General features: G+C 36.2%; 1 protein-coding gene across 1 annotated transcript in view; it reads right to left on the bottom strand.

Annotated features, from left to right (window-relative positions):
• Positions 1-26,722, bottom strand: part of LOC145670267 (uncharacterized) — a 132,011-nt gene extending 105,289 nt beyond the window's left edge. Inside the window, exons 1-2 of the mRNA XM_081738693.1 lie at positions 26,578-26,722; positions 1,544-1,780 (exon numbers count right to left, since the gene is read on the bottom strand). Of these exons, the coding sequence (XP_081594819.1) occupies positions 1,544-1,756 (213 nt within the window). The 5' untranslated portion in view covers positions 1,757-1,780; positions 26,578-26,722. The remainder of the gene's footprint in view (positions 1-1,543; positions 1,781-26,577) is intronic.
• Between the last annotated feature and the right edge of the window lie 370 nt (positions 26,723-27,092).

Below are 27,092 nucleotides of genomic sequence, written 5' to 3'. Positions count from 1 at the left end.
TAGTCTTGGTAGTCTTACATGCTATACAAGATCCAAGAATGCTCGCCTCATCGGTACAAATGAAGACCAAGTGTGATTTTGATAATGGTCTTTCGTACTATACGGAAAGCAAGAAAATATGCTGATCACTACTTTGTGATCACCAAAACAAGGGCAAGACCAAGATTACTATGCACTTCGTATTGCATATCCAATCTTTATCTTATTCTTGTATCAATGTTCTTGGGCTTGGTGAAATAACATGAAATATTCAATTTAAGATCCCTCGATTCTGCACCGAGGCTAAGGGATATGGTGACCTTGAGAAATGAATGAAATGGTGGAATGAAGAAAGTGGGAGGAAACAGGAGAACCTCTAGAAAACCCACTACACTGGTTTCTCCACCACAAAGCACACTTAGCACAAGCTGGGATCGAACCATGGACACCATGCACCAGAGATGAATTCTCTACCACTGAGCCACCGCGGCCCTGCTTGGGCTTGGTCGTCCATATCCAATCTTTTTTTTTTTTTTTTTGGCCTTGCTTAAACAACTTCTAGTCTTGTTCTAAATCCAGACTTCATATTGGCGTAGATATTAATATTACAGTCGTTTGGTAAAATCAATCTTCCACATTTAAAAATTAAAGTACACACAAGTACAAAAATAATCATTTACCATAAAAACATTAGCTGCAAGTGTTCAAAATTGATTTATGGTTTCTATAAAATCAATTGAAAATTGCTATTTTTAATTAGGCAGCTAGTGAAAAACAGCAGCTTTCGACTCCAGCCGAGTTTAAGCTCAACCTAAACTCAGTTGACCAAAGTGAACTGACCCGACTGACCCGACCCGACAACCCGACTCGAGGTGACCCGATTGACCCGACCCGAGCTGACCCGATTGACCCGACCCGACAACCCACCCCGAGCTGACCCGACCCGACCCGAGTAGCCTGACCCGACCCGACCCGTAACCCGACTCGAGCTGACCCGACCCGTTTGAGAGCACTACTTGAATCTCATATTATATTGATCATTTTACGAATATTGATGATAAAATCAAAGTGCGAAAACGTAATAATTTTTAAACGGCAATTGAGGAGGTAACCTCTATATGAAGGTGATGGGATTATCGAGTTTGTCCAGAAGCTTCTAATTTTGACGCTAGTGAAGTGCTAGTCAGTCTGGAATAATTATGATGTAGATGATTTTGTTTTAATAATTTGAATAAAAAGTTTCAAAGGCATAAAATTGTAAGAAATGAGCTGGAAAATTACAAGATACAGGCCAAACAACCGCATCTAATTTTATACTGTCTCGTTTATAATATAAATAAAGTAAATATAAATAAAGTTTATAATAAAAGGATGAATTTTGCCACCCTGCTCTAAATTTAAGTTTATATAATTCTTTTGTATTCGATTTGAAGCCATGTAATATACAGTAATGTTCTACAGCATAGCAATTGGTGCTTTTTACATTATTTTAAAAATTACCTTTATATTATATTGTACTATATATAAACAATATATTGGATTATACAAAATATGTAATATTTACCGTTGACTTTTGAGTAAACACATTGAACATTCTAAACATATTGGCATCGATCAGAGATGGAACAATAATTAATGGCTCCGCAAACAGTTCAGTATATACTTTATCTTTAATTGCATCCCAGGCTTGATCTGGCTCCGAAGCGGTCAGCTGATCAAGAAGTTTATCAGATGACTTATCAGAGGATTTTTCCTGTGCCCAACTTGTCTTAGCCATGGTAATGTTTAGTAATTTTGTAACCTGTAAATAGAAGATGATTATATTATTATTATTATTATTATTATTATTATTATTATTATTATTATTATTATTATTATTATTATTATTATTATTATTATTATTATTATTATCATTTTCAATAAAAACTATTTGTGAAATAATTATTGAAAAATCTGGAAATCACAAGAGGATCCGATATAGTAGTAGCTTGAATGTTTTTATCTGTTGGCAAAAATTTAAATTAGTGAAACATATATACAACGTCTACGAGAGAAACCTTTCTGACTCGAACGGACAGAAGCTGAGAAAATTCTACCTCCAAACTGCTCCTAATGTGTCATTGTACCAGTTAACGAAACGAATACTTCTAAATGTTTTGAATAAAAACGAGAGATTACAGTTAGAAAAATAAATGCTTTGTTAGCTTATTTGTTAACGGATATTTTTAAAGTATATTTTGGCCACTGCAAAATCGGGGTGCAAAAGATATGTAGACTTTTAACAGAGATCTTAGTCTGGATTTTATTCTATAATCTGTTTCACATAACCTGATAGGAAAACAAGTTTTTACCCCCACCACGCTCAGTACAGGTGAATGTTGGTGTTTAGGGATGCGCACGAGACAAGATTTGTGTCTGTCTCGTCTCGAAAATATGCTGTAAAAGTGGTGTCTCGACTCGAAAAATGTATATTTTACTATTGGAAGAGCCGTGTCTCGACTCGAATTTTGTCAGGAAAATCCTGTCTCGACTCGTCTCGTGCGTATCCCTATTGGTGTTACGTCTTCCACGATCAGTTCCTGCACACAGAAGTATAGAATGTATCTAGATACGTCTAAATAATAAATTACAACTTTCATAATAACACTACGTATGTTAAAACACATAATTACATTTAGCTGTATTAGTGATGTAAGGAACACATGTGTTATTATAATAGAAATTTTATTAAACAGTTGTGTTGTTTATTTTCTTTCTTTTTTGCATGTCGGGGTTGTGACATAATATTGGAATGGCAAGGGATGACAGGGTTGGTAATTGAATGGTATTTAGTTATTTATACAATAATTTCATAATAATATAAAATCGAAAACCAAGTACAATATAGGCCTATATGAGTAAATTATCAAAGCGTTAAGATGGTAACAATAGAAACATAATAATAAAAAAAACACTTCTCGTTTGTCGTTTCCTCTCTTATAAACAGATGTCTTTACATTAAAAAGAACAAGAAGAAATAGAACTATATATATACACACTGATAATAGTGACCAATAATAATGTTTGTTTGCTTAGTCTTTCTTAAAGAAAAGAGAAAAAATGACTTTTTATTGTCTTAGAAAGATTATCGGACTCTATTAATAGGAATAATCATTTGCAGTAATTAACTTGCAAGAGAGAGACGGTTATGGCGTGCAGGATAATCTAATGTTGTAACAAGAAAAATGAAATGAAATCTTTAAGTTTTACGTTCCACGGTTATGCCAAGTAGGCTAAAGGAAACGGTGACGATGGGACATGGAAAAATGATGGAATTAAGAAAGTAGAAGGAAACGGCAGAACCCCGAGAAAACCCATGCATGCGGTGTTGGCAGACCAAAGTTCACTTGGCGCGAGCTGGAATTTAACCAAGGACCCCATGCCCCAAAGGTGAACGCTCTACCACTGAGTCACCGTGGGCCGCTGTTGTAACAAAAGTTCATTATTGTATAAGAAAGAAAGAGTAATGATAAACACGAGTTCGTTAGTTATGCAAAAATAACGAACTTTGACTGAAAGAGCTTAAAGGCTCATCGTACCAGAAGCAAACTTTTCCATTAGATTTTAACCTGCGTAAAGTCAATGTACCATGTTTGTTATCAAACATCCTTCAAAGATGCTGCTTTACATTGTCCGGAAGACTTCTCTTTCGCTCATCTAATAGTCTCTTTATCCTAAGCTTTTTGATTGGACTTGATAACTTAGTGCGTATTTCTCATATGAGCAACGTGTCATGCTTATCTTATACGTATTAAATTTACTATTTCTATAATACTCGGTGACCTGTAGTCGTTGTGAAATAAAAGCTTGTATACAGTTATAATTCACCTGAATGTTTGCCTCTTTCGGTCCAAATATTTTTATTAACATTTTGTTTTCGAAACTCCGCAGTTCTATTCTTGTATTCGTGTTAGGGAACAGCTTCCACATTGGGGCCGCGGTGGCTCAGTGGTAGAGCGTTCATCTCTGGTGCATGGGGTCCCTCGTTCGATCCCAGTTCGCGCCATGTGAAGTTCTTGGTGGAAAAACTTCGTGTGTGTCGGTTTCCTCGGAGTTCTCCCGTTTCTTTCCACTTTCTTCATTCCACCATTTCATTCATTTCTCATCATCACCATCTCCTTTAGCCTAGCCGGCATAACCGCGAGACGTAAAACAAATATTTCATTTCATTTCAACTTCCACATTCATACAAAATTGGGGAATTGAGTTCTTATCGATTTTAATGTTTTCGATATTTGTTAAGACAATGAAATGTTTTATAGTAGGATAAACTTTGGTACAGAAATAATATGCAATACTTTTCTTCAAGACAAAAATTAAAAACTGTAATTGTTTGTTACTCGGAGTTGATGGCTAAAAGGAACAGTAGTGCTTTCTCAACATCAGGTGCGAGCGAATGGACGTACGAATTTAGAGTTTACACGATTATGTTTATTACAAAAGCTTCCCTTTCTGTGAAGGCCAACGACTTGCTTTCCCCTTCTGTAGTATAAAGTGATGTGAGGTAGGGGAGTTTCCTATCAGGTTGCCTGAAACGGACTTTAGTTGGCTGGGCCTGCAGTGGCTCAGCGGTAGAGCGTCCACCTCGTATGTGGAGTCTCTTGTTCAATCCCAGATCACGCTAAACGGACTTTGTGGTGAGTAAACATCATGTACACGGGTTTCCTCGGGGTTATCCCGTTTTCTTCCGTTTTCTACATTCCCCATTTCATTCATTTCTCATCATCACTGTCCCCTTTAGCATGCTCGGTAAAATTGTGGTACGTAGAACTGAAAGATTTAAGTTAATTTAATTTCAAGGTTTCTAGTAGACATTAGCTAAGATTATAGTACTTTTGAATGGTCCCGCGTAGCATAGTCGCTAACGCCCTCGCCTTCGATGCAAGCAGTCCCGGGTTCGATTTCCGTGGGAGCACTCGGTCGAAAAAGTGTGAAACGCTTTCTCAGGACAACCACCCTGAATGAGGTTTTCCTCCATTCACACCAGGCAAATACCTGTGTGCTACCTAACTTGCAGGTTCCAGGCCGCTTCCTTCTTTCCCCAATCCTTTCTTGCGTCCCTTTCCCCTGATAGTGTGCTCGTTGAGGGACGTCATCCCTTAAACGTGACGGGGAAAATGGACATAAATGCCGAAAGCCAAGAAATCTACCTAGGCCCACCTACCTACAATGTCCTACTTTTGACAGTAATTTGCTGTAAAGTAGTTTTGTAACAATGATAAATGCTGGTGGTACATCAGCACGCTGTCGTTGGTTTGACTATGTTTTCCCTGGTTTTCTTCACACTCACCAGGCGAAGAGTGGGATAGTACTTTCTAGAAGTCAGGGCCAGTTTTTCCTAAATCCTAGACCTACCTAAAAGAAAGATATGATCCCGGAGTTGCATTTTTATTTTGTAGAAAGCTTATAACATTACGTTATCATTGTAGCAGTTGGTGCGGCAATGGTCGCAATTTTGATTTGAGTTATTAAAGCGATGTATTCAATTGCTATCTATTTATTTATTTTTGCAGGGGAATGACTCAAGGGAAGGGTTATGATCTTCAACTCCGTCTTTTAGATAGGTATAAGATTTGGGAAGGAACTGTCCCTGGCTTCTAGAAGTTACCATCCCGGTCTTCGCCTGGTGGAAGTGAAGAAAGCTAGGGGGAAATCTAGTCAAACCAACGACAGCGTGCTGACGTACCACCACCAAAGGAAGTCCTTGTTCAACTCAGAGCGACCAAAGTGACCATCACCTTTTTTTGGGATCAGCATGGTGTAGTACTACTTGCTTTCGAGACAAACGGTACCACAATTACCAGGATATACAGTGCTTCACTGCTGCGTGCGTTGCGGGATTCTGTGAAATCCCAGAGCGTGACATGCTGGCAAAAGGTGTCCGCCTCCTGGAAAACAACACTCGTTCACTGCTCGAATGAGATGGCCAGATAGATGCACGACCCTAGATATAAAATTCGTTATAGTTCGTGTTTTCTCTTCACAGCACAAAATCTTCATTCCACCTCTTTCCAATCTAGCAGTCATTTCCTAGAGACATGTGTTTCTGCGATGTTGCCACGCTTTTTTCTGAGGTGCAGTAATGTATTTTGGAGCACTACACTTTACTTCATGTTCGGACCTATAACACAGTAACGGTGCTGAGTTACGAGCCGTGCGTTACCATATGATCTACATAGGTATGTAGGATTACACATGGAAAATATCATTGCTCTAGGGTATGCGGAAGTGAGTCAGGGTAAAACTTTCTCTCGCACCTTTCGTTAAAAGGTTAATTTCAAAGAAATCACATATGTGCAAATTATTCAGTAACTATTGATTTACAACCCCCAGTTCACGTAGGTGAAAATGTTCCAAAGTACTTGTAGAATATTCCCTTCCAAGGAATGCATCGAATTACCAGTCATCTTTTATATGACAGAGAAGATAGTAGATGGATAGATATAATTCACTTAGGAAACAAACCATACACGGTAAATAGAAGAGTTTTTAGGTTTAGGACGCAACGCCGATTTTCCATCTTGGGTTCGAACTAAGAACTGTTTCTAGTATATTCTATAGCGCCACGTTCAAACAAAACGGACTTGAAGGAGGGGAAAACATATGACAGAATATACAGTAGTGTATTTTTGTTAGTGATATTTGGTGCATGTAGCTTCCTTCTTTCGCTCTTGGTTAGGTCACACGTATGTATGTATGCTAGTGTTTATATTTGGGAATAACAAACGGTATATTTTAAGAAACGGTTCTAGAGAACCGGTGCGAACCGACTGAATAGCACCACTGGATGCAATCGTCAAGTATCTGTCGAGTAAGAAATGTGGTTGCATTATGAGCAAAGCTAGTACAAAATAATACTGCACTATAATGGTATGCAATAGTTTCTCTCTAAGTAAATATAAATTGTTGAGAATTACTATTAATATTACTGAAGATTTGCAAATTCAATGCTGCATCTGAAATCGCTAAAGGGTTCTGACCAAGGAGCAGCAAAGAAGGCGACGTGAAGTATGCAGGGTTCATGAAGGAGGCGCCAGGTAATCAAGTTTGGGAACTACTGTCATAGATGAATCACCAAATTCGTCAATATCTCTTAGCCCGGTACGAGAGTGAGAATGAGGCTTTTCTCCAGCGCGTTTTTACAGGGGATTTATTATGAGTGCATCATTTTGACCCTAAGAACAAGAGACAATCGTTGAAGTACCTTTATAATATATCACCTCGCCCCAATAAATTCAATGTGGTCTAATCTGCGACGGAGAAAATCATTGTGACAATTGTTTTATTATTATTATTATTATTTTGAAGGTGTTGGGCTCACTTCTGACTTCGTGGAATAGGGAACTCTCAACGCTATGTAGAAACGTTGGAAAAACTCCGCGCATGATTGCTGTGTATCCAATTCTGCAGAGTTTGGACCCAATTTTGCAGCACGATAACGCTCGACCGATACGAGTCGCGAAACAAAAGTGGGATTGCATAGTCTAAAGCTTAAGGAGATTCTACTGCACCCACCGTACAGCCACGATCTTGCAACTTCCGACTTTTACATCTCAAAGATGAAGAAGCACTTAAGGGATATTACTTTTGTTTCGAAGACAAGGTAAAAGCTGCTATTCAATTTTGGTATCGAGAACAACCCCTGCTTTGTTCTCCGCGGGTTTGCTCGAATAGTAATGAGTTGAGTAGATGCATGGAATGAAATGCACACTATATTAAAAAGTGTATAGCACATTACATAGAGGACAAATGTACCTATTAGGTACAAAAAGAAGTTTAAATATCGGTATGTAAATGAAAAGGATTCAACTAGACTAGACGAGTTACCTGTTTCCAACACTTTGCTTCTCGTTCATTAGAAATCCAAGACTTCCAATCTTCCTACAATCAATTTCCCCGTACAGTAATAGGATAGGTAATTATATTTCAGTTCGACTAGTTCGTCTTTTTTAATTCTTACTTTGCTGATTCCAATAGTGCCCCAGTTTATCTTCCATGGCACTCTTCCAACTCCTAAAATATTGTTTCTTATAAAAGAGATCTCTCGTTATGAGTAGCAATGATCAGTTTTAAACAGCAACTTGTCCGAATAATTGTGGGTATTCTGAACATCCTCTGCGTGCACGTGATTCTCAATGTTGCCTTGCCTAGTTAGAGTTCGACTTCCTGAGAATGAAGGCCTTAGAAAATTTACGTTTGTATCTCAAAATTACGTTCATTGTCCGGGTAAACACTCCTCTCCCAAAGATTCTTGTAGATCCACCAGGAGCGTCATTTCAGATTTTCCTTGGGGGGGGGGGAGCAAGACCGCTTGATTTAAGTAAAATTTCTCGTTTTTCACTGATTTTCCATTATTCTTTTGATAAAGTCTATATAAATCTCAAACTCAGGGGGCGGGGGCAATTGCCCCTCCCTGACCCCCTAAATGACGCCTCTGGTAGCGATTAGGCAGCTCATATCTATCCTAAGATTGTAGTGAAAAGATACTGAGGATTACATTGAAAGCGATTCAGAAACTAAATTATGCATAACAAATACAAATATAGGCATTCATACTCCAAAGTTTAAAGCTTTAAATGTTGATAATATATCTTCAGTATTTCAGAATTTGGGATATGCACTCAATTTCGTATTCTTTCAGGACACGCTTCAATTTAATATTTGTTTCTTATTTTAACGTTCAACAATTATGCATCGATACTGAAGGAGAGGGTGATGATGAGATCAATTACAATGGGAGAACGACGAAAGTAAGAGGAAATGGGAGAACACCGAGAAAACCTGCAAATATGGTGTTTGTTCACCACTGTTCTACCATTAAATATGCCGGGTTCGATTTTTTATATGTATCATATTATAGTAATGTTTATTTTCCAAAAATATGCTGTTCAAAGGGGATTAAAATCCCGATACTACTTCTTGCCTACGCTACTTGGTACGGTGATTCTTTTATACGGTTGAGGCTATAATTAAAGATATTAAAAGTATCGAAAGCAAAAACTATTATTATATACTAGTTTGTTTATTAATTGTTTAAGTTTAGCGTCCATTATCAGCACAAAGGCTATACATTATGTATAAGACTTGGATCTACAGTTTATGGTGGAATTCAAAGCACCATAGTTGAAGATCCGGGTTCGATTCTTGGTGGGAGCTCATGTGGTTCGGATTCCACGTTAATCAATAGGTCCACGTCTCATATAGCCTCGCTGCTGAACGGGACGTTAAATTCAAAATCAACTCAACTGAACTCAAATCACCATAATGTGTTTAAAAACTCTTCCAACTGCAATCGATCTCGGAAGACCGTGCTCCAAAGGCGAACGCTAACAGCGGCTAAGACTCGACAAGCGGGGAAAGCCGTTAAATATTTATAATAGTACAGAAGTAAGGTTTATAATGCTGTTTTCCTTTTCAGATTTTTAATGCCCTGGGATCCATTGACTGTACTCTACTGTAGTTACTGAAAGGGGAACACGGTGGCCTAGTGGTATAGCTCTTACCTATGGTGTGTGGAGTCCCTGGTTCAGATCCCGGTGATGTAAGTTGGTGACGGATAATATCGTGTTCATGGGCTGTCCTGGTGTACCCCCGTTTACTTCCACAGTATCACTCAACCAGTTCTTCCCTCATCATTCACTTGCTTTATTCATCGTTTCTCTTGCCTGCAGGGCATAGGCCTAATAGTGCTTAAGTTAAATTGAAAGATTTCGAGTTACTGAAATGTGTCAAATAACTTGATGAATCAAATATCCATACTGCAGAAGTTTGAAACCAAATATGTCGATAGCTTGTAGTTTTCATTATAGTTCCTGATTGTCTTTATCTTTTTGTTTTTAATGTTTCCTACTTCATCCGTTTGTGTTTCGTTAAAAATTTGAAACAATATCTAGTGGATAGCACGTACTCGTTTGGTTCACGTAGTCCCAGGTTAGAATCCCGGCGGGAGAGCGCAAGAAATTGATTTTACCATTATTCACTTTCATTTATAATCCGTGTCCTTTAGCCTAAAGGCATATCCATGTCACGTTGAAGTGAAAAGGAAAACGATTTGTCTAAACATAAACATTTACTTTTTTGAAGTAACACCTTTTTTTCCGAAGTGTGTCTATAGATCTAAACTTAAATTGAAATTTACATCGATTATTAAGAAACTGAATATAGAAGGAGTACACCAGCAAGTTTAGGATGTGACTAGAACTAAAGGTTCTATTTGAAATATTAAATCAACATATTTCCGTTTCCTCAAACAGGGTTTTCACGAAAACCGAAATTAAGATTTCTTGAATGCTCTTAATGATTCATTGCATTATTAATGTTATCTTGTTTCTTTTTTATGAATAAACAATGATGATAATTTAGAAAACATCTTTAAGTAATCATTGATGCAGATGTTCGTCTTTCCCATTTCCCTGTACATTTGCATGAATAATCATTTGGGTTCAGGTGTTAGATGTCATAATTTATATGGACTACTAAGACATGTTAGAGATTAGTAATGAAGGCTTCCTTTTGGTCAGTGAGCTATCATTACTAATACCAGGCATATTACAGTACTCAATCACTTAAATTGAGGGTATTACAGACTGTGATTTCATGTTCAACCTAGAAGAGAAATTTCACTTAAGCTTAGAAGCCGAATATGCAGTATATATATATATATATATATATATATATATATATATATATATATATATATATATATATATATATATATATATATATATATATCGCAAAATATTGCATCTTTCGAATAACATGTACGTGATACTAAACTATAATTTGGCTCCATTACTTAAACAAATCATATCGTAGATACAACTGTTTCCTATAAAATGTTTTAAGTTTTACAAGCTAATTTACTCTGTCATACTTGTGAAGCTATTAAGAGTCTTCATCCCGGCGAAATTAAAATACCCCTAATTTTACAGTAATTATGTGATATCTTCAAACAGATAAAAGATAATTGAAATATGGAACAAGAGCGGCCTAGACAATATTATTTTGTGTGAGGTACCGTTATCCCAAGTCATCTACTGGCTTTCCGTTTTCAGCTGTTTAGAAACGCGAAAATAAATGCCGATTTTCAAAATGGCTCGAAATCGAAAGCAGATAAGTGAGTCGTGTAAACGGTTTCTCATGTAAAATAATATTGTCTAGGACGCTCTTGTTTCACATTTCGATTATCTTTTATCTATTTGAAGAGATCACATAATTACTGTAAAATTAGCGGTATTTTAATTTCGCCGGGATGAAGACTCTTAACCAATTTTCCTGTTTGCTGTAAAAAGCCATATCAGAAAGAAAGTAAAAGTAAACTTTAAACAAAAAAAAAAAAAAAAGAATAATTGTGTAAATAGTTTAAGGTTACCAAATTTCTAGATTTTACACAGTACAACAAACACCACCATTTCATACCTAATTTGCGGGTTGAGGGGACTGGGAAGATATTCTGATATTAATAGGTTGCCACGTTTTTCATTTGTGTATTATTATATTATTGATTAAAATATAAATAAACATCAAACTTAGTGATGGAAATTAAGTAGTACATTCATAACAACTGGTCTTCATTGAACAATAAGATCCAAGATAATACCTGTACCTTGGACGTTGGATACATATCAAAAACTATCTTCCTCAACCTCGAATAATAATCGTGGGACGTTAAGCTTAATTAAAGTAAGTTTTCTCGGAAACAAAATGTAAGATTTTCTTTTTCTTTTTAAGGTTTGAAAAAGTTAATTTTACAAAGCTCACTGTAGTTGGTATCCTTGCTCCGACATAAGCAGTGATAGTACTACTTTCAGTCTGGGAAGCGAACTGTCGTATTAGCAAATGTTGAAACAAGGTAATTTTTTTTCCTACACATACCCATCTTCGCAGAAATCTCTGTTCTCCAGTAAAGAACCACGGCGTTTCGAAGCTGTCCCTCCCAAATTCCGCAACTCTCACTCGGAGAAAGTACTACATTGTATGAACCACCTAGCCACTGAAGTATCAATGGTGAGGACAGAGGAAGCAATGGCCCTCTCCAAACTAAAGCCCTTTTTTTAACTCAACATTAATTCATTTATATATCTGAAATGTATTACATGTTGAAAATTTATGTATTTATTCTTTTTTTCTAATAATGCGTGCGCCACTTTACTTTGCTTTTATGTGAAACTTGTATTTCATATATTGAGCCTACTTTCATCGTCCAGGAGGCGAGCCAACCCTCCCAAATGACTCTTCTACATACGCCAGTGCACCTAGCAAAAATTAGTAGATGCTTTTCGGATAATTGTAGTGGGTACACTTTACTTCCAAAGAAACAGCAAAGCAACATGTTTGCAAAACACTTTTAAATCAGTCCAACCCTTAGTGTTTCCGTAAACATACCAACTATAGGGTGTAATGTTCTCAAAAATACAGGGTGTCCGGAATGGGACTGACGGCTTTTAAAAGTGTTGAGGATCCAGCCTTGGGTTCGACTCCCGTTGGACCTGCATCGAAGGAAAACTTTATTTTTTTTAATTACATCTATGTAGTCTCAAGGCTCTTAGAGCATATTGTATAATTTTCTTTTCTCTATCATTAAACTTGGCACATGAAGCAAACGTCCTATGAGTCCTCACCTTTCCTTTTAATTTTCCGCTTATGCTTTATTTTGCCCTTCATTGACGAACATGTTGAAAACTGAGTTCTGTCTGCCGTCTTTTTGCTTCCATGATCAGCAACGAGGAAGACAACATCTTACTTATGTATGTATCTTCCGTGTTTTCTTCAAGAGTAAGAGGTTTTCTGTTTTCTGCCAAAACATCGAGTTTTTGCCGGGTTCGATTTTAACTACTGAGGATCTTGAGGACATCGCTACGGAAGAGGGCATCTGCACCGTTGACATCAAATGTGACGTCAGGTCGATGTTTAAGACTGGGAGGCGTCTAGGTGGACGTCTTTGACCATATTTGGAATATCATGCAACGAGAAGGTGGAACCCGGAAAAACGCAACTTGAACAAAACTGGGGAGCCAAGGCTTCTCGTGGAGGAAGGAGCCCAGACCGTCGTGGAGGTGACAACTACGAGATTTGTCTCTCTGGACATTTGAGTGGAACATGGATTATTTTCAACAGCTAAGGTAATGTACCTTTCCGGCAAAGCAGAACTTCTACACCAAACAGCATAAGCGCATCCCTTACCATTGTTACCTTTTGCTCTACCATCCCCTTTCTAAAGTTTGCTATTTTAAAATTAACTGTTAGAGTTTTATTTCAAAATTGAAATATAACTAGTTAAGGTAAAATTGAGTTATTGACTAACGTAATAGTATTACAGATTAGCATGGAGATTCTCTATTATGAAAAGTATTTATTACTGCTTGACACTAATTGCTAGAATTTCATGCACCATTCCAACATTCACCCCGTGGTAATATTAGTATAATTGCCACAAAATCCAGCGAGACATGCCAGAAATTCAGTCACGTTTCAAAAGTGTATAGATTTAATATGATCAGAGATACAGAAGAAAAAAGACATGCATTTTAAAAGAGAACTCAAAAAGTTTATTTGGTTTTACTTACAAGTCATTCTAACTCAGTGTAACTTCACGTGAGCTCAATTTGTAACTTTTACAATAGCTAGCCTGAACTCAATCTCTCTCCACGTATTCTGTAACATCTGCGGTGTTACTGAGGCAATCGTATTCCTAATACGGTTCTTCAGTTAATCATGGTTACTCATCTTTTTACCAGAATACACAAAGTCTTTGACGTACCCCCATACGAAGAAGCCCAGGAGGGTAACTTTTTGTCTCTGCAAGCCACCACACTCATTGCGCTTTTTCGACTGCCGACGTCATTTTTGTTTATCGACAATACTAGCGCCGTCACTGGTGCTTGTTCAAGTATGAAAATTTGCTGAACAAAACTTTTTGTGTTTTCCTTCAATATGAATGTTTTTTCTTCTGTATCTCTGACCATATTAAAACTAAACACTTTTAAAAACCGTCAGTCCCATTCTGGACAACCTGTATATTTGAGCGTAACTTCAAAAGTATTGAATTAATTTTTCTGCAAAATCAAAAAATAAAATACAACAGAGAAAGTTATTTAATTTTCTAAAATATTAAAATATTACTAATTGTTCTGCATAGAACAGTGAATGATTCAAAGGCATTACTGCTTAGGGTGAAACTTTTTTACAGGGTTTAGAATAGTTTTGACCAGTGTTTATTTTCTTGTAGCATGTGACGATTTGTAGTACCGGGACCTTTCTTTAAATTGTTTTTTAAAAAATGGGGTCGCGGTGGCTCAGTTGTAGAGCGTTCACCTCTGGTGCTTGGGGTCCCGGGTTCGATCCAGCCCCGCCAAGTGAACTTTGTGGTGGACAAACACCGTGCTCGTGGGTTTTCTCGGGGTTCTCCCGTTTCCTCCCACTTTCTTCATTCCACCATTTCACTCATCTCTCATAATCACCGTCTATTTTAGCCTAACCGGCATAACCGTGGAACGTAAAACTCAAAGATTTCATTTCATTTTTAAATTTAAAAATTTATGTTTCCCTTCTTTTTCTGTTTTTATTCATGATTTTATTTAAAAACAAATCTATTTGAAATCTGAAACAACAATATGTATTTAAAAGCAGTATGTATTATATGTACTTAAAAGTGATAGATTACTAGTTTGCATCACCTGCGAATCTCTTTTACTTGTATAGATTTTGATGCTTGTCTTTGCAGCCGCTAAAATTCCGCTGAAATGAAAAAAGAAGCAGTTCATAATTTTCGTGAATAACTTCACGAAAATTAAGTCTGGAACATAAAATTTCATCTAAAACACATTTTCCCACAATTTCCAGTTAATACGAAAGGGGGACCTCTGCTTCTACACACAAGTTTTGGATTGGTGTTCATCTGGATAATAAGAGTAGTAGTGGTCCCGTTATGGCGAACTGAGTCAGCAAAAATTTTTGTGACGTCATAGGTCAAAGGTCAATGACCTTGGCCCGGGGTCAATGACCTAGGGGTACCTAGGACCACCCCCTCTAAATTTTGGCAGGGGTACCTTGGCCCACCCCCTAAATTTTGGCAGGGGTACATAGGACCACCCCCCTTAAATTTTGGAAATTGCCAAATCTAAAAATTTGGTATGGTAGCCTAGGACCATAGTATGTACCTCTATCAGTATTGGGTGTCTATGTCGTTCCCTTTCATGGGTAAAAAATTGCCAAAATTCAAATTTCGGAGGTTTTTGACCTAATTTATCCCCTTGGATGAGGTGTTATTACCTTATATAGTTATATGGGCGTATACAGGGGTCCATTCCCTTTCATAAGACATGGGTATATTAATGCACCCCTTGAAAAATTTGGGAGGGGTACCTTGGCCCACCCCTTCATTTTTAGAAATTGCCCAATTTAAACATTGGGTATTATAGTACAGGACCCTAATATGGATCACTATAAATTTGGGTGGTCCACCTCGTTCCCTTTTAGGGGTACAAAATTGCCAAAATATAAACGTAAGCAATACGTTGTACCACGTGTTTGGTTTTCGACCTAATTTATCTCCTTGGATGAGGTCCTATTACCTTATATGATTATATGGTCATGTATAGGGGTCCATTCCTTTCATAAGACATAGGTACATTAATGCACCCCTTGAAAATTTTGGCAGGGGTACATAGGACCACCCCCCTTAAATTTTGGAAATTGCCAAATCTAAAAATTTGGTATGGTAGCCTAGGACCTTAGTATGTACCTCTATCAGTATTGGGTGTCTATGTCGTTCCCTTTCATGGGTAAAAAATTGCCAAAAATTCAAATTTCGGGGTTTTTTGACCTAATTTATCCCCTTGGATGAGGTGTTATTACCTTATATAGTTATATGGGCGTATACAGGGGTCCATTACCTTTCATAAGATATGGGTATATTTGTGCACCCCGGGAGGGGTACCTTGGCCCACCCCTTCAATTTTGGAAATTGACCAATTTAAACATTGGGTATTACAGTACAGGACCCTAACATGTATTATGATAAATTTGGGTGGTCCACCTCGTTTCCTTTTAGGGGTACAAAATTGCCAAAATATAAACGTAAGCAATACGTTGTACCACGTGTTTGGTTTTTGGCTCAATTTATCCCCTTTGATGAGGTGTTATTACCTTATATGGTTATATGGTCATGTATAGGGGTCCATTACCTTTCATAAGACATGGGTATAATAATGCACCCCTTGAAAAATTTGGGAGGGGTACTTTGGCCCACCCCTTAAATTTTGGAAATTGCCCAATTTAAACATTTGGTATTATAGTACCGGATCCTAACATGTATTATGATAAATTTGGATGGTCCACCTCGTTCCCTTTTAGAGGTACAAAATTGTCAAAATATAAACGTAAGCAATACGTTGTACCACGTGTTTGGTCTTTTGGCCCAATTTATCCTCTTGGATGAGGTTCTATTACCTTATATTATTATGTATAGGGGTCTATTCCCTATCATAAGACATAGGTACATTTGTGCACCCCGGGAGGGGTACTTTGGCCCACCCCTTAAATTTTAGAAATTGCTCATTTTATATATTTGGTATTATAGTACTGGACCCTAACATGTATTATGATAAATTTGGGTGGTCCACCTCGTTCCCTTTTAGGGGTACAAATTGCCAAAATATAAACGTAAGCAATACGTTGTACCACGTGTTTGGTTTTACCTAAGTTATCCCCTTGGATGAGGTTCTATTACCTTATATGGTTATATGGTTATGTATAGGGGTCTATTCCCTATCATAAGACATAGGTACATTTGCGCACCCGGGAGGGGTACTTTGGCCCACCCCTTTAATTTTGGAAATTGCCCCTTTTTACATGTTTGGTATTATAGTATAGAACCCTAATATATATTACTATAAATTTGGGTGGTTTACCACGTTTCCTTTGATGGGTACGAAATTGCCAAATTTTAGTACAACCACGTGTTTGGTTTTGGCTCAATTTATCCCCTTGGATGAGGTCCTATTACCTTATATGGTTATATGATCATGTATAGGGGTCCATTCCATATCATAAGACATAGGTACATTTGTTTGAAATTTGTTTCAAAATTTTTTGTTTGAAAATTTTTTCGTTTGAAATTTTTTGTTGCAAAATTTTGTTTGAAATTTTTTTGTTTAAAATTTTTTGTTCGAAATTTTTGTTTTGAAATTTTTCGTTTCAGAATTTTGTTTGAAAATTTTTTTTTGTAAATTTTTTGTTTAAAATTTTTTTGTTTGAAATTTTTTTCGTTTGAAAATTGTTTGAAATTTTTCGTTTCCAAATTTTGTTTGAAATTTTTTTTCAAAATTTTGTTTGAAATTTTTTTTGTTTCAAAATTTTGTTTGAATTTCTTTCGTTTGAAATTTTTTTCGTTTCAAAATTTTGTTTCAAAGATTTTTGTTTGAAATTTTTTGTTTCAAAGTTTGGTTTGACATTTTTAAAGTTTGTGCACTTATTAGTAAAGAACCGGAACTGTTTAGAACTAAAACCTCTGGCAACATTGTGGTGCAATAGTACACGTTAGAACATGGTGCAATAGTACACGTCAGAACATGATAATGAAACGTCATCAGTTTTGCATCATCGTTCGCGTTAGTATTCATGATAACATTATCATGGCTACTTGTCTGCAGTTTCTAAACACGCGTGATGTGATGAAATCATTTACCAAGATTACTGATTTACAACAGAATGTACCTTATAGAATCTTAGCTAGCCAAATGATCCCTACAAAGTTTGGATTAAGAATCGTAGTGAAGCTTGAAAATGATAAGTATATAATTTTACCAGCAAGATATTTACCCATGGAAGCATCAAAACAAGAAGAACTGTTACGTTTCTTAAATACTGGATCTGTATCTTTATGTTACAAAGGATTCTTGGGTCGAAGTCATCAACTTGAATTTAGTACACAGCCAGATTCGTCAGCAAAATTATGAATTCAAACATCAACACATCAGACATAGTTGTATGAATTTGGTTGGTCGGCATGACGTCAGCAACTGTGATGAAATCATGAATTCAAACGTCAGCACATGACGTCAGCAATAACTATAAATCAACCAATACCGTGAAATCATTTGAGCAAGTGCTTTTCAGGAGGAAAGATGTGTACTTCTAACGATAAAGAATTCATTTTCGCAAGCTATTATCCAATAAACAAAACATGTGATGATTGGTATCAGTGCTAGAACATTTGAACCAGTGATTCGATTGGGCAAAGCAGAGCAATTTGGTGTACAACTGACCTGTGAAGAATGTCACGAATCGACCAAATGAATGATGAGCTAAATGTGACCATAGTCAAATCATTAGGCTCAAATCATGAAGTTGTGATGCGTACAGTCCTCGAAGAGAAGATGGTGCTGTTACGTAAAAAGAGTACATTCCATGTCCCACGCAACATGGTGTATCTAACACAAACAGAATGGAACAAATTCATCAGCGTATTTCAGTGTGTGAAACATGCAGTGGAAGTGTGCAACAAAACAAGTATATTCCTTCAAAAATGTGTTATGCATATTGTACAACATGTATCTAGATATTGTCAACATCGTTCGTGGGTGCATACCTGTATTGATAAACAGTTTATTTGTGATCAAATGAACATTGAGTTTCCACCAATTGATATTGCAATAGACCTTAAAAGACTTCAATTGGAATTAAAATTATATGCTAAAGACAAACTAGTGCAAGAAGTTCAAAATACATTGTATCGACAATATCCAGAACCACTATCTGGTATGGATGTATATGGAGTGTAATAAAATGATCCACTTCAATGAATTGTGTTTTTTTCATTTCAAGTACAACCCCATATTCTGACGTGTACTATTGCACCATGTTCTAACGTGTACTATTGCACCACAATGTTGCCAGAGGTTTTAGTTCTAAACAGTTCCGGTTCTTTACTAATAAGTGCACAAACTTTAAAAATGTCAAACCAAACTTTGAAACAAAAAATTTCAAACAAAAATCTTTGAAACAAAATTTTGAAACGAAAAAAATTTCAAACGAAAGAAATTCAAACAAAATTTTGAAACAAAAAAATTTCAAACAAAATTTTGAAAAAAAATTTCAAACAAAATTTGGAAACGAAAAATTTCAAACAAAATTTTCAAACGAAAAAAAAATTCAAACAAAAAAATTTTAAACAAAAAATTTACAAAAAAAAATTTTCAAACAAAATTCTGAAACGAAAAATTTCAAAACAAAAATTTCGAACAAAAAATTTTAAACAAAAAAATTTCAAACAAAATTTTGCAACAAAAAATTTCAAGCAAAAAAATTTTCAAACAAAAAATTTTGAAACAAATTTCAAACAAAATTCTGAAACAAAAAAATTAAAACAAAAAATTTCAAACTAAAAAAAATTTTACGTTTCACGGTTAACCGTCAAACTTTATCCGGTTTTTAACTATTCGATTAACAAATAAACGGTTTTGATTATATTTATCAGTGAGTCCAAAATGTTGAACGAAACCAAGATTTTTAAATGTTAAACAAAACTTAAAAACTGAATGCAGCAAAGATTTGAAAATCAGCAACCAATCAGATTGCACGAAAGATAGTGATCAGCCAATCAGATTGCACGAAAGATAGTGATCAACCAATCAAATTGCATCTACAATAACTTTGCCAGTGTTGTAGCATGTATTCCCTTAAGACTATGAGTCATAAGATTCAATAAGGTTAGCTATGTATCCCTGTACACTACCTCATCAAGGTCAATCACGTGGTACATCGTATTGCTTACGTTTATATTTGGCTGTAATAATCAATACCAATGACGCATTCTCAAATTATCCTACAAAGTTTCAATGTACCAATGTCCTGGACTCCTAATCCCATCATAGGTCAATAACTGATCACGTGATCATAATGATTTACCCAAAGAACAATTACCAATTATTGATATGACAATAAGAAATGTACCCCTCCCAAAATTAAAGATTGGTACACAAATACACCTGTGTCTTATGAAAAAGTAATAAATCCTGTACTTATTCAATAATAAAGCCGGTCAATAACATTTAAATTTTGAATATTTGGCCATAAGAGGAACACCAATGGGTCCTAGAAAACGTTTACCGAATTTTGTTATTTGATAATTCCCAAATTTAAAAGGGAACATAAACATATAAAGGTAATAAACCATATAACGTGCTAAATAGGTGTCAATAACCTCCGAAATTCAATTTTTGGTAGTTCTTTACCCATGAAAGGGAACGATGTGGACCATCCAAATTTATAGTGGTACATATTGAAGTCCTGTACTATGATACCAAATGCTTATATTAAAACAATTTCTAAAACCGAGTGGATGAGCCAAGATACCCCTCCCAAATTTTTCAAGGGGTGCGTCAATGTACCCATGTCTTATGATAGGAAATAAACCCATATACATGACCATATAACCATATAAGGTAATAGAACCCCATCAAAGGGAAGAAATTGGGCCAAAAACCAAACGCATGGTACAACATATTGCTTATGTTTATATTTTAGTAATTTTTACCCATGAAAGGGAACAAGATGGACCACCCAAATTTATCATGATACATGTTGAGGTCATGTACTATGATACCGAATGCTTAAATTGGAAAATTTCCAAAATTTAAGGGGATATGGAATGGACCCCTATACATGATCATATAACCATATAAGGTAATAGGACCTCATCCAAGGGGATAAATTGAGCCAAAACCAAACACGTGGTTGTACTAAAATTTGGCAATTTCGTACCCATCAAAGGAAACGTGGTAAACCACCCAAATTTATAGTAATATATATTAGGGTTCTATACTATAATACCAAACATGTAAAAAGGGGCAATTTCCAAAATTAAAGGGGTGGGCCAAAGTACCCCTCCCGGGTGCGCAAATGTACCTATGTCTTATGATAGGGAATAGACCCCTATACATAACCATATAACCATATAAGGTAATAGAACCTCCTCCAAGGGGATAACTTAGGTAAAACCAAACACGTGGTACAACGTATTGCTTACGTTTATATTTTGGCAATTTGTACCCCTAAAAGGGAACGAGGTGGACCACCCAAATTTATCATAATACATGTTAGGGTCCAGTACTATAATACCAAATATATAAAATGAGCAATTTCTAAAATTTAAGGGGTGGGCCAAAGTACCCCTCCCGGGGTGCACAAATGTACCTATGTCTTATGATAGGGAATAGACCCCTATACATAACAATATAAGGTAATAGAACCTCATCCAAGAGGATAAATTGGGCCAAAAGACCAAACACGTGGTACAACGTATTGCTTACGTTTATATTTTGACAATTTTGTACCTCTAAAAGGGAACGAGGTGGACCATCCAAATTTATCATAATACATGTTAGGATCCGGTACTATAATACCAAATGTTTAAATTGGGCAATTTCCAAAATTTAAGGGGTGGGCCAAAGTACCCCTCCCAAATTTTTAAAGGAGTGCACGAATATACCCATATCTTATGAAAGGTAATGGACCCCTATACATAACCATATAAGGTAATAGAACCTCATCCAAGAGAATAAATTGGGCCAAAAGACCAAACACGTGGTACAACGTATTGCTTACGTTTATATTTTGACAATTTTGTACCTCTAAAAGGGAACGAGGTGGACCATCCAAATTTATCATAATACATGTTAGGATCCGGTACTATAATACCAAATGTTTAAATTGGGCAATTTCCAAAATTTAAGGGGTGGGCCAAAGTACCCCTCCCAAATTTTTCAAGGGGTGCATTATTATACCCATGTCTTATGAAAGGTAATGGACCCCTATACATGACCATATAACCATATAAGGTAATAACACCTCATCAAAGGGGATAAATTGAGCCAAAAACCAAACACGTGGTACAACGTATTGCTTACGTTTATATTTTGGCAATTTTGTACCCCTAAAAGGAAACGAGGTGGACCACCCAAATTTATCATAATACATGTTAGGGTCCTGTACTATAATACCCAATGTTTAAATTGGTCAATTTCCAAAATTGAAGGGGTGGGCCAAGGTACCCCTCCCGGGGTGCACAAATATACCCATATCTTATGAAAGGTAATGGACCCCTGTATACGCCCATATAACTATATAAGGTAATAACACCTCATCCAAGGGGATAAATTAGGTCAAAAAACCCCGAAATTTGAATTTTTGGCAATTTTTTACCCATGAAAGGGAACGACATAGACACCCAATACTGATAGAGGTACATACTAAGGTCCTAGGCTACCATACCAAATTTTTAGATTTGGCAATTTCCAAAATTTAAGGGGGGTGGTCCTATGTACCCCTGCCAAAATTTTCAAGGGGTGCATTAATGTACCTATGTCTTATGAAAGGAATGGACCCCTATACATGACCATATAATCATATAAGGTAATAGGACCTCATCCAAGGAGATAAATTAGGTCGAAAACCAAACACGTGGTACAACGTATTGCTTACGTTTATATTTTGGCAATTTTGTACCCCTAAAAGGGAACGAGGTGGACCACCCAAATTTATAGTGATCCATATTAGGGTCCTGTACTATAATACCCAATGTTTAAATTGGGCAATTTCTAAAAATGAAGGGGTGGGCCAAGGTACCCCTCCCAAATTTTTCAAGGGGTGCATTAATATACCCATGTCTTATGAAAGGGAATGGACCCCTGTATACGCCCATATAACTATATAAGGTAATAACACCTCATCCAAGGGGATAAATTAGGTCAAAAACCTCCGAAATTTGAATTTTGGCAATTTTTTACCCATGAAAGGGAACGACATAGACACCCAATACTGATAGAGGTACATACTATGGTCCTAGGCTACCATACCAAATTTTTAGATTTGGCAATTTCCAAAATTTAAGGGGGGTGGTCCTATGTACCCCTGCCAAAATTTAGGGGGTGGGCCAAGGTACCCCTGCCAAAATTTAGAGGGGGTGGTCCTAGGTACCCCTAGGTCATTGACCCCGGGCCAAGGTCATTGACCTTTGACCTATGACGTCACAAAAATTTTTGCTGACTCAGTTCGCCATAACGGGACCACTACTACTATAGGACCGCGTCTCATTCCGCCTAAGCCTAGCAAATATGGACTCCTGCCTCGTTCGAGATCACCATTCTTCAGTAGATACCAAAAGAAAGGACAGGTTTAGCTACAACGGAAAATTTCGAGTCTTTGTTAAGAGTGTGGAAATTTTGTTTGTTTACTTATTGAAATTTAGCGTCCCTGTGGACCTCCAAGGTTATCTATAACATAGAACTATAGAATAAGGTGAAACTCGGGCCTTAATGTATTTCAATTTTTCAAGGCTTTTCCACCAGAAACCGACCCTGGGACTATTCGATTCAGACGCGCGCGCTAGCCATTAGACCACAAACAAGGGCAGTGTAAGTTGCTGTAATAATATATTTGAGAGATCGCGGGTGTCTCAGTGGTATAGAGCTCACTTCTAGTGTAAAAGATCCCTGATTCGATCCCATGCCATGTAAGTTTGTGGTGGCCAATATCGTGTAATTGGATTTTCTCAGGGCTCTCCGATTGCCATTTCAGCAATTATTGTATAATCGTTCACTTTCCTCCTTTAATTTACAGAGCATAACAGTAGAATGTAAAACTAGAAATTTCTTAAACACCGTGTGAATCTGATCTCTGTGGGTTCTCCCGTTCCCTCCCATTACCTTTATTACATCAATTCGTTTACTATCATTATCAACGTTTTCCGTAGCTTCGGAATATAGCCAACCGTAGGACGTTGTACTAAAAAGGTCATATTCATACATTTTATTGACATTTTTGTTCTAAAAAGGAATCAATGGTTAAGTTTATAAGATTTTTGCCAAAATTGTCAAATTAACGTTAGAAAAGCATTATTCACAATCAGAAGAAAACGAACTTGAACAATTATATGAGTGCGATTGTCAACCTAAATGCTGAAAATGTAAGTAAAATGTACTTCATGGGTCCAAATACATTAGCAGCAATGATGGGAAATTAGGCTACCAGCTATGTGCAATAAATTAAAACGATACGAGACATCAGAACGTACTCATAACTGAAATTTGTATTTGTAAAACGAGTGTATACAGCATAATTTAAAAATAAATGTTAAAAAAAAATTCAAAGTCATTAGCACCACAAGAGATACACATGCAAAATCGAAGGAAGCATTGGACTGAGTAATTTCTCGGGTTAAATTCTGTATATTGTTTTTTATGTCGTGGAACTTAAATATAATATGACTTAATGGACCAAACCTACTCTAGTGTACTATATCAAGATAACACAAACGTACGTAAAATAAAATTATTACCAAACACTGGATAAACGAATCTTAAAATCTCGTAATTATTTACTTAATGCTTAGTTATCGGCTAGATTTATACCAAGTGAAAAGAATATAGCTAGCCTAGTGTCACCTATTAAAAAAAATAAAAATAAACTGATATGGGTTGACAATAATAAAATGGTGATATGGGTCCATGGGTAGAGTTAGGAATTGTCTCCTGGGAAGTAGAAGTTTTGTCTTTGGGGGGCACTAAATACAAATGAGAATTGATGGATCTTATAGGCGGCATTTTTATTTTTTGTCAAAAAGTTGGGGGGCAATACCCCCCTATACCCCCTATAGCTCCGCATATGTATGGGTCACAAAAATGGTAACTGTGCGGTTAAAATGAGTGAATGCAAATGAAAAAAAGTTTTCGTGGAATTACACGCTTATGTTTACAATTTTTATGTTTACAGATGTAATGTTGCTAGTGTGAACCATTGCAAGGCTTATATCTGCCTAAGTGATTTTATGGGAATACAAGCGTGTTTGTATTATCCTTGTATATGAGTATACCTTCTATAGCTGATTAGCCTTCCCCCTATGGACGCACTTCCGCAGGTCTCCCAGCTGCGCTCTTGCTCTGACTCAGTTAGTGGCCAACTAGAACAAATTAGTTTGTGTTTTTCTGCAACTTGTTTATGTGGCATAGTCACACGGGAAGTGCCCATAAGGTAAATCTGTACCCATTAACGCAAACCGTACTCGAAGAAACAATTTATAAGGCATGTGAATAAATTCGTAATGAGGTAATTGCATATATTAGGATAGCACGTAATAATTTCAATACGTAATAACTTTATTAGTTATTATTTTCAGTCGGCGGGTACTTCTAAAAGTGAACAAGGGCTATATTTTGTGTTTACAAGTCTAGCGTTACTAGTGTGAAATTATTACAAATACTATAGGGATTTGTATCACTGCGGAAACCCACCTCTTTCATTACCACTGCTTACGCATATACTCACCGTCGCACACGCGCCTCCTCCCTTCGGACGCACTCTTGCGCTACCGTGCGCGACTTCTAGCTTCACCCTGTTCTGACTCAGTTAGATAACATTTGTACTTCGTAGTGGCCATCTGGCAAACTTGACATTTGTTTCTTGCACTGTAATTACTATGATACATGTCTGATACGCTAGTTGTATTTGTACGCAAGTTGTCAAAGAATTGTAATTTTTTAAAAATTACTTTTAATGGCACCCTTGAACTTCATTTAGGCAACGTCTGGTACTGCCATGACACCCAGCACAAATCTTTTGGAGGACAATAAGGAGGGAAAAAAGGGTTAAGTTTAGAGTTACCCCTCCGCTTTTTATAAAAATCAGGAAAATTTACAGGAGAAATGAGGTAAGAAATTATAATTTCAAGTGTTTATTTGATGTTTAGGAATGTAAGTTCGGCAGGAGAGTTATGTTTAATGCGAGAAAAGATATGTGGAAGTTAGTACTATTTGCCGGATGCGGAAGTATTCGCGGAAGGTTACAGCAGCATGGTAGTTGTAAAATATGGCGAATATGGCGAACAGGTGTAACGGATGCGCAAAAATAATGAAGAAAACCTTTTAAATTTTTGTGAAACCCACGGAGTACTGAAGTTACGTGAAATGTAACAATTTTTAATACTTTAAGCATTGTTTTTTATATGTTTTAAAGTCCAAGGGCACCTTCAGACTGGAGGGGCAACTCTAAACTTAAGCCGAAAAAAATTACAAGTTCTGAATAATTATCGTAATTTAAATGGTGTGCCTAAACTTGCCTTTACTTCCTAAAATTGTGTGTATCCGAAGCTCTGAATGTTGGTACGTTTTTTTTTTTTTTTCTATCATTTTGTTCCTCTTATCCAAATCTATATTAATTGAGAAACATATGTGATGCTAGAACACGACCAATTATTCATTGTCTATGTGTGCCCCTAACACAATTCTATAACTGTGCGAAATAATCGTATATATAATCAATTACTAATTATCACACGTATAAGTTAATTTACGATCAAATGGGTAACATATCATTTGTACAAGAAACTTTCTGTAAATATTATCATATTTAGGGTATACTATATTATCTTCATTCTCGTAACAAAGCGAAGATGGTGTAATGATTTTCTAAAATTATAAAAAGGCTATTTATATTCAAAAGAGTAGACTAATATATTAAGTACCATATTCACAGTATTTTACTATTAATTAATCATATTCATACCTGAAATGAGAAGAATTAGTTGTATAAATAAACAACAATTTTGCCGATAACATTGTTAAAAAAACATTTCCGCCATAGGCATAAAGATAACGTTACATTCGTATTACGTGTGGGCATGTTCAATTTTTATAATAATCTCAGCCCATTTTTCAATTATACGGAAGTCTATGGTACTTAGCTATACGTAGTTTTATTAGTAACGTCACTTCAAGGGAGTTATAGAAATTATCTTCAATTATTGAGTAATAAAATAGTATCTAAAATTTAGCTCAATTTGACAAAAAATTCTCTGAGTTTCTGACTTCAAGCATTCAACTTATGTAGGGCCTAAATGATTACATTAAATATAAATATTGCTACTTGAAATAATGATATTTATAGGAGATTATGGTACAAATTAGAAATACGGAATCGAACTTATATATGGGAAACATTCATTCGGAAAATTCTTATCAGAAAATGACTAAATTGGTCGGGTATGGATTTTCTGTTTTCGCATACAAATATCATAATTG

This window comes from Thermobia domestica, chromosome 14, assembly GCF_964235325.1.
Source record: "Thermobia domestica chromosome 14, izTheDome1.hap1.1, whole genome shotgun sequence".
Lineage (NCBI taxonomy): Eukaryota > Metazoa > Arthropoda > Insecta > Zygentoma > Lepismatidae > Thermobia > Thermobia domestica.
This window is presented reverse-complemented; position numbering and strand designations above follow the sequence as displayed.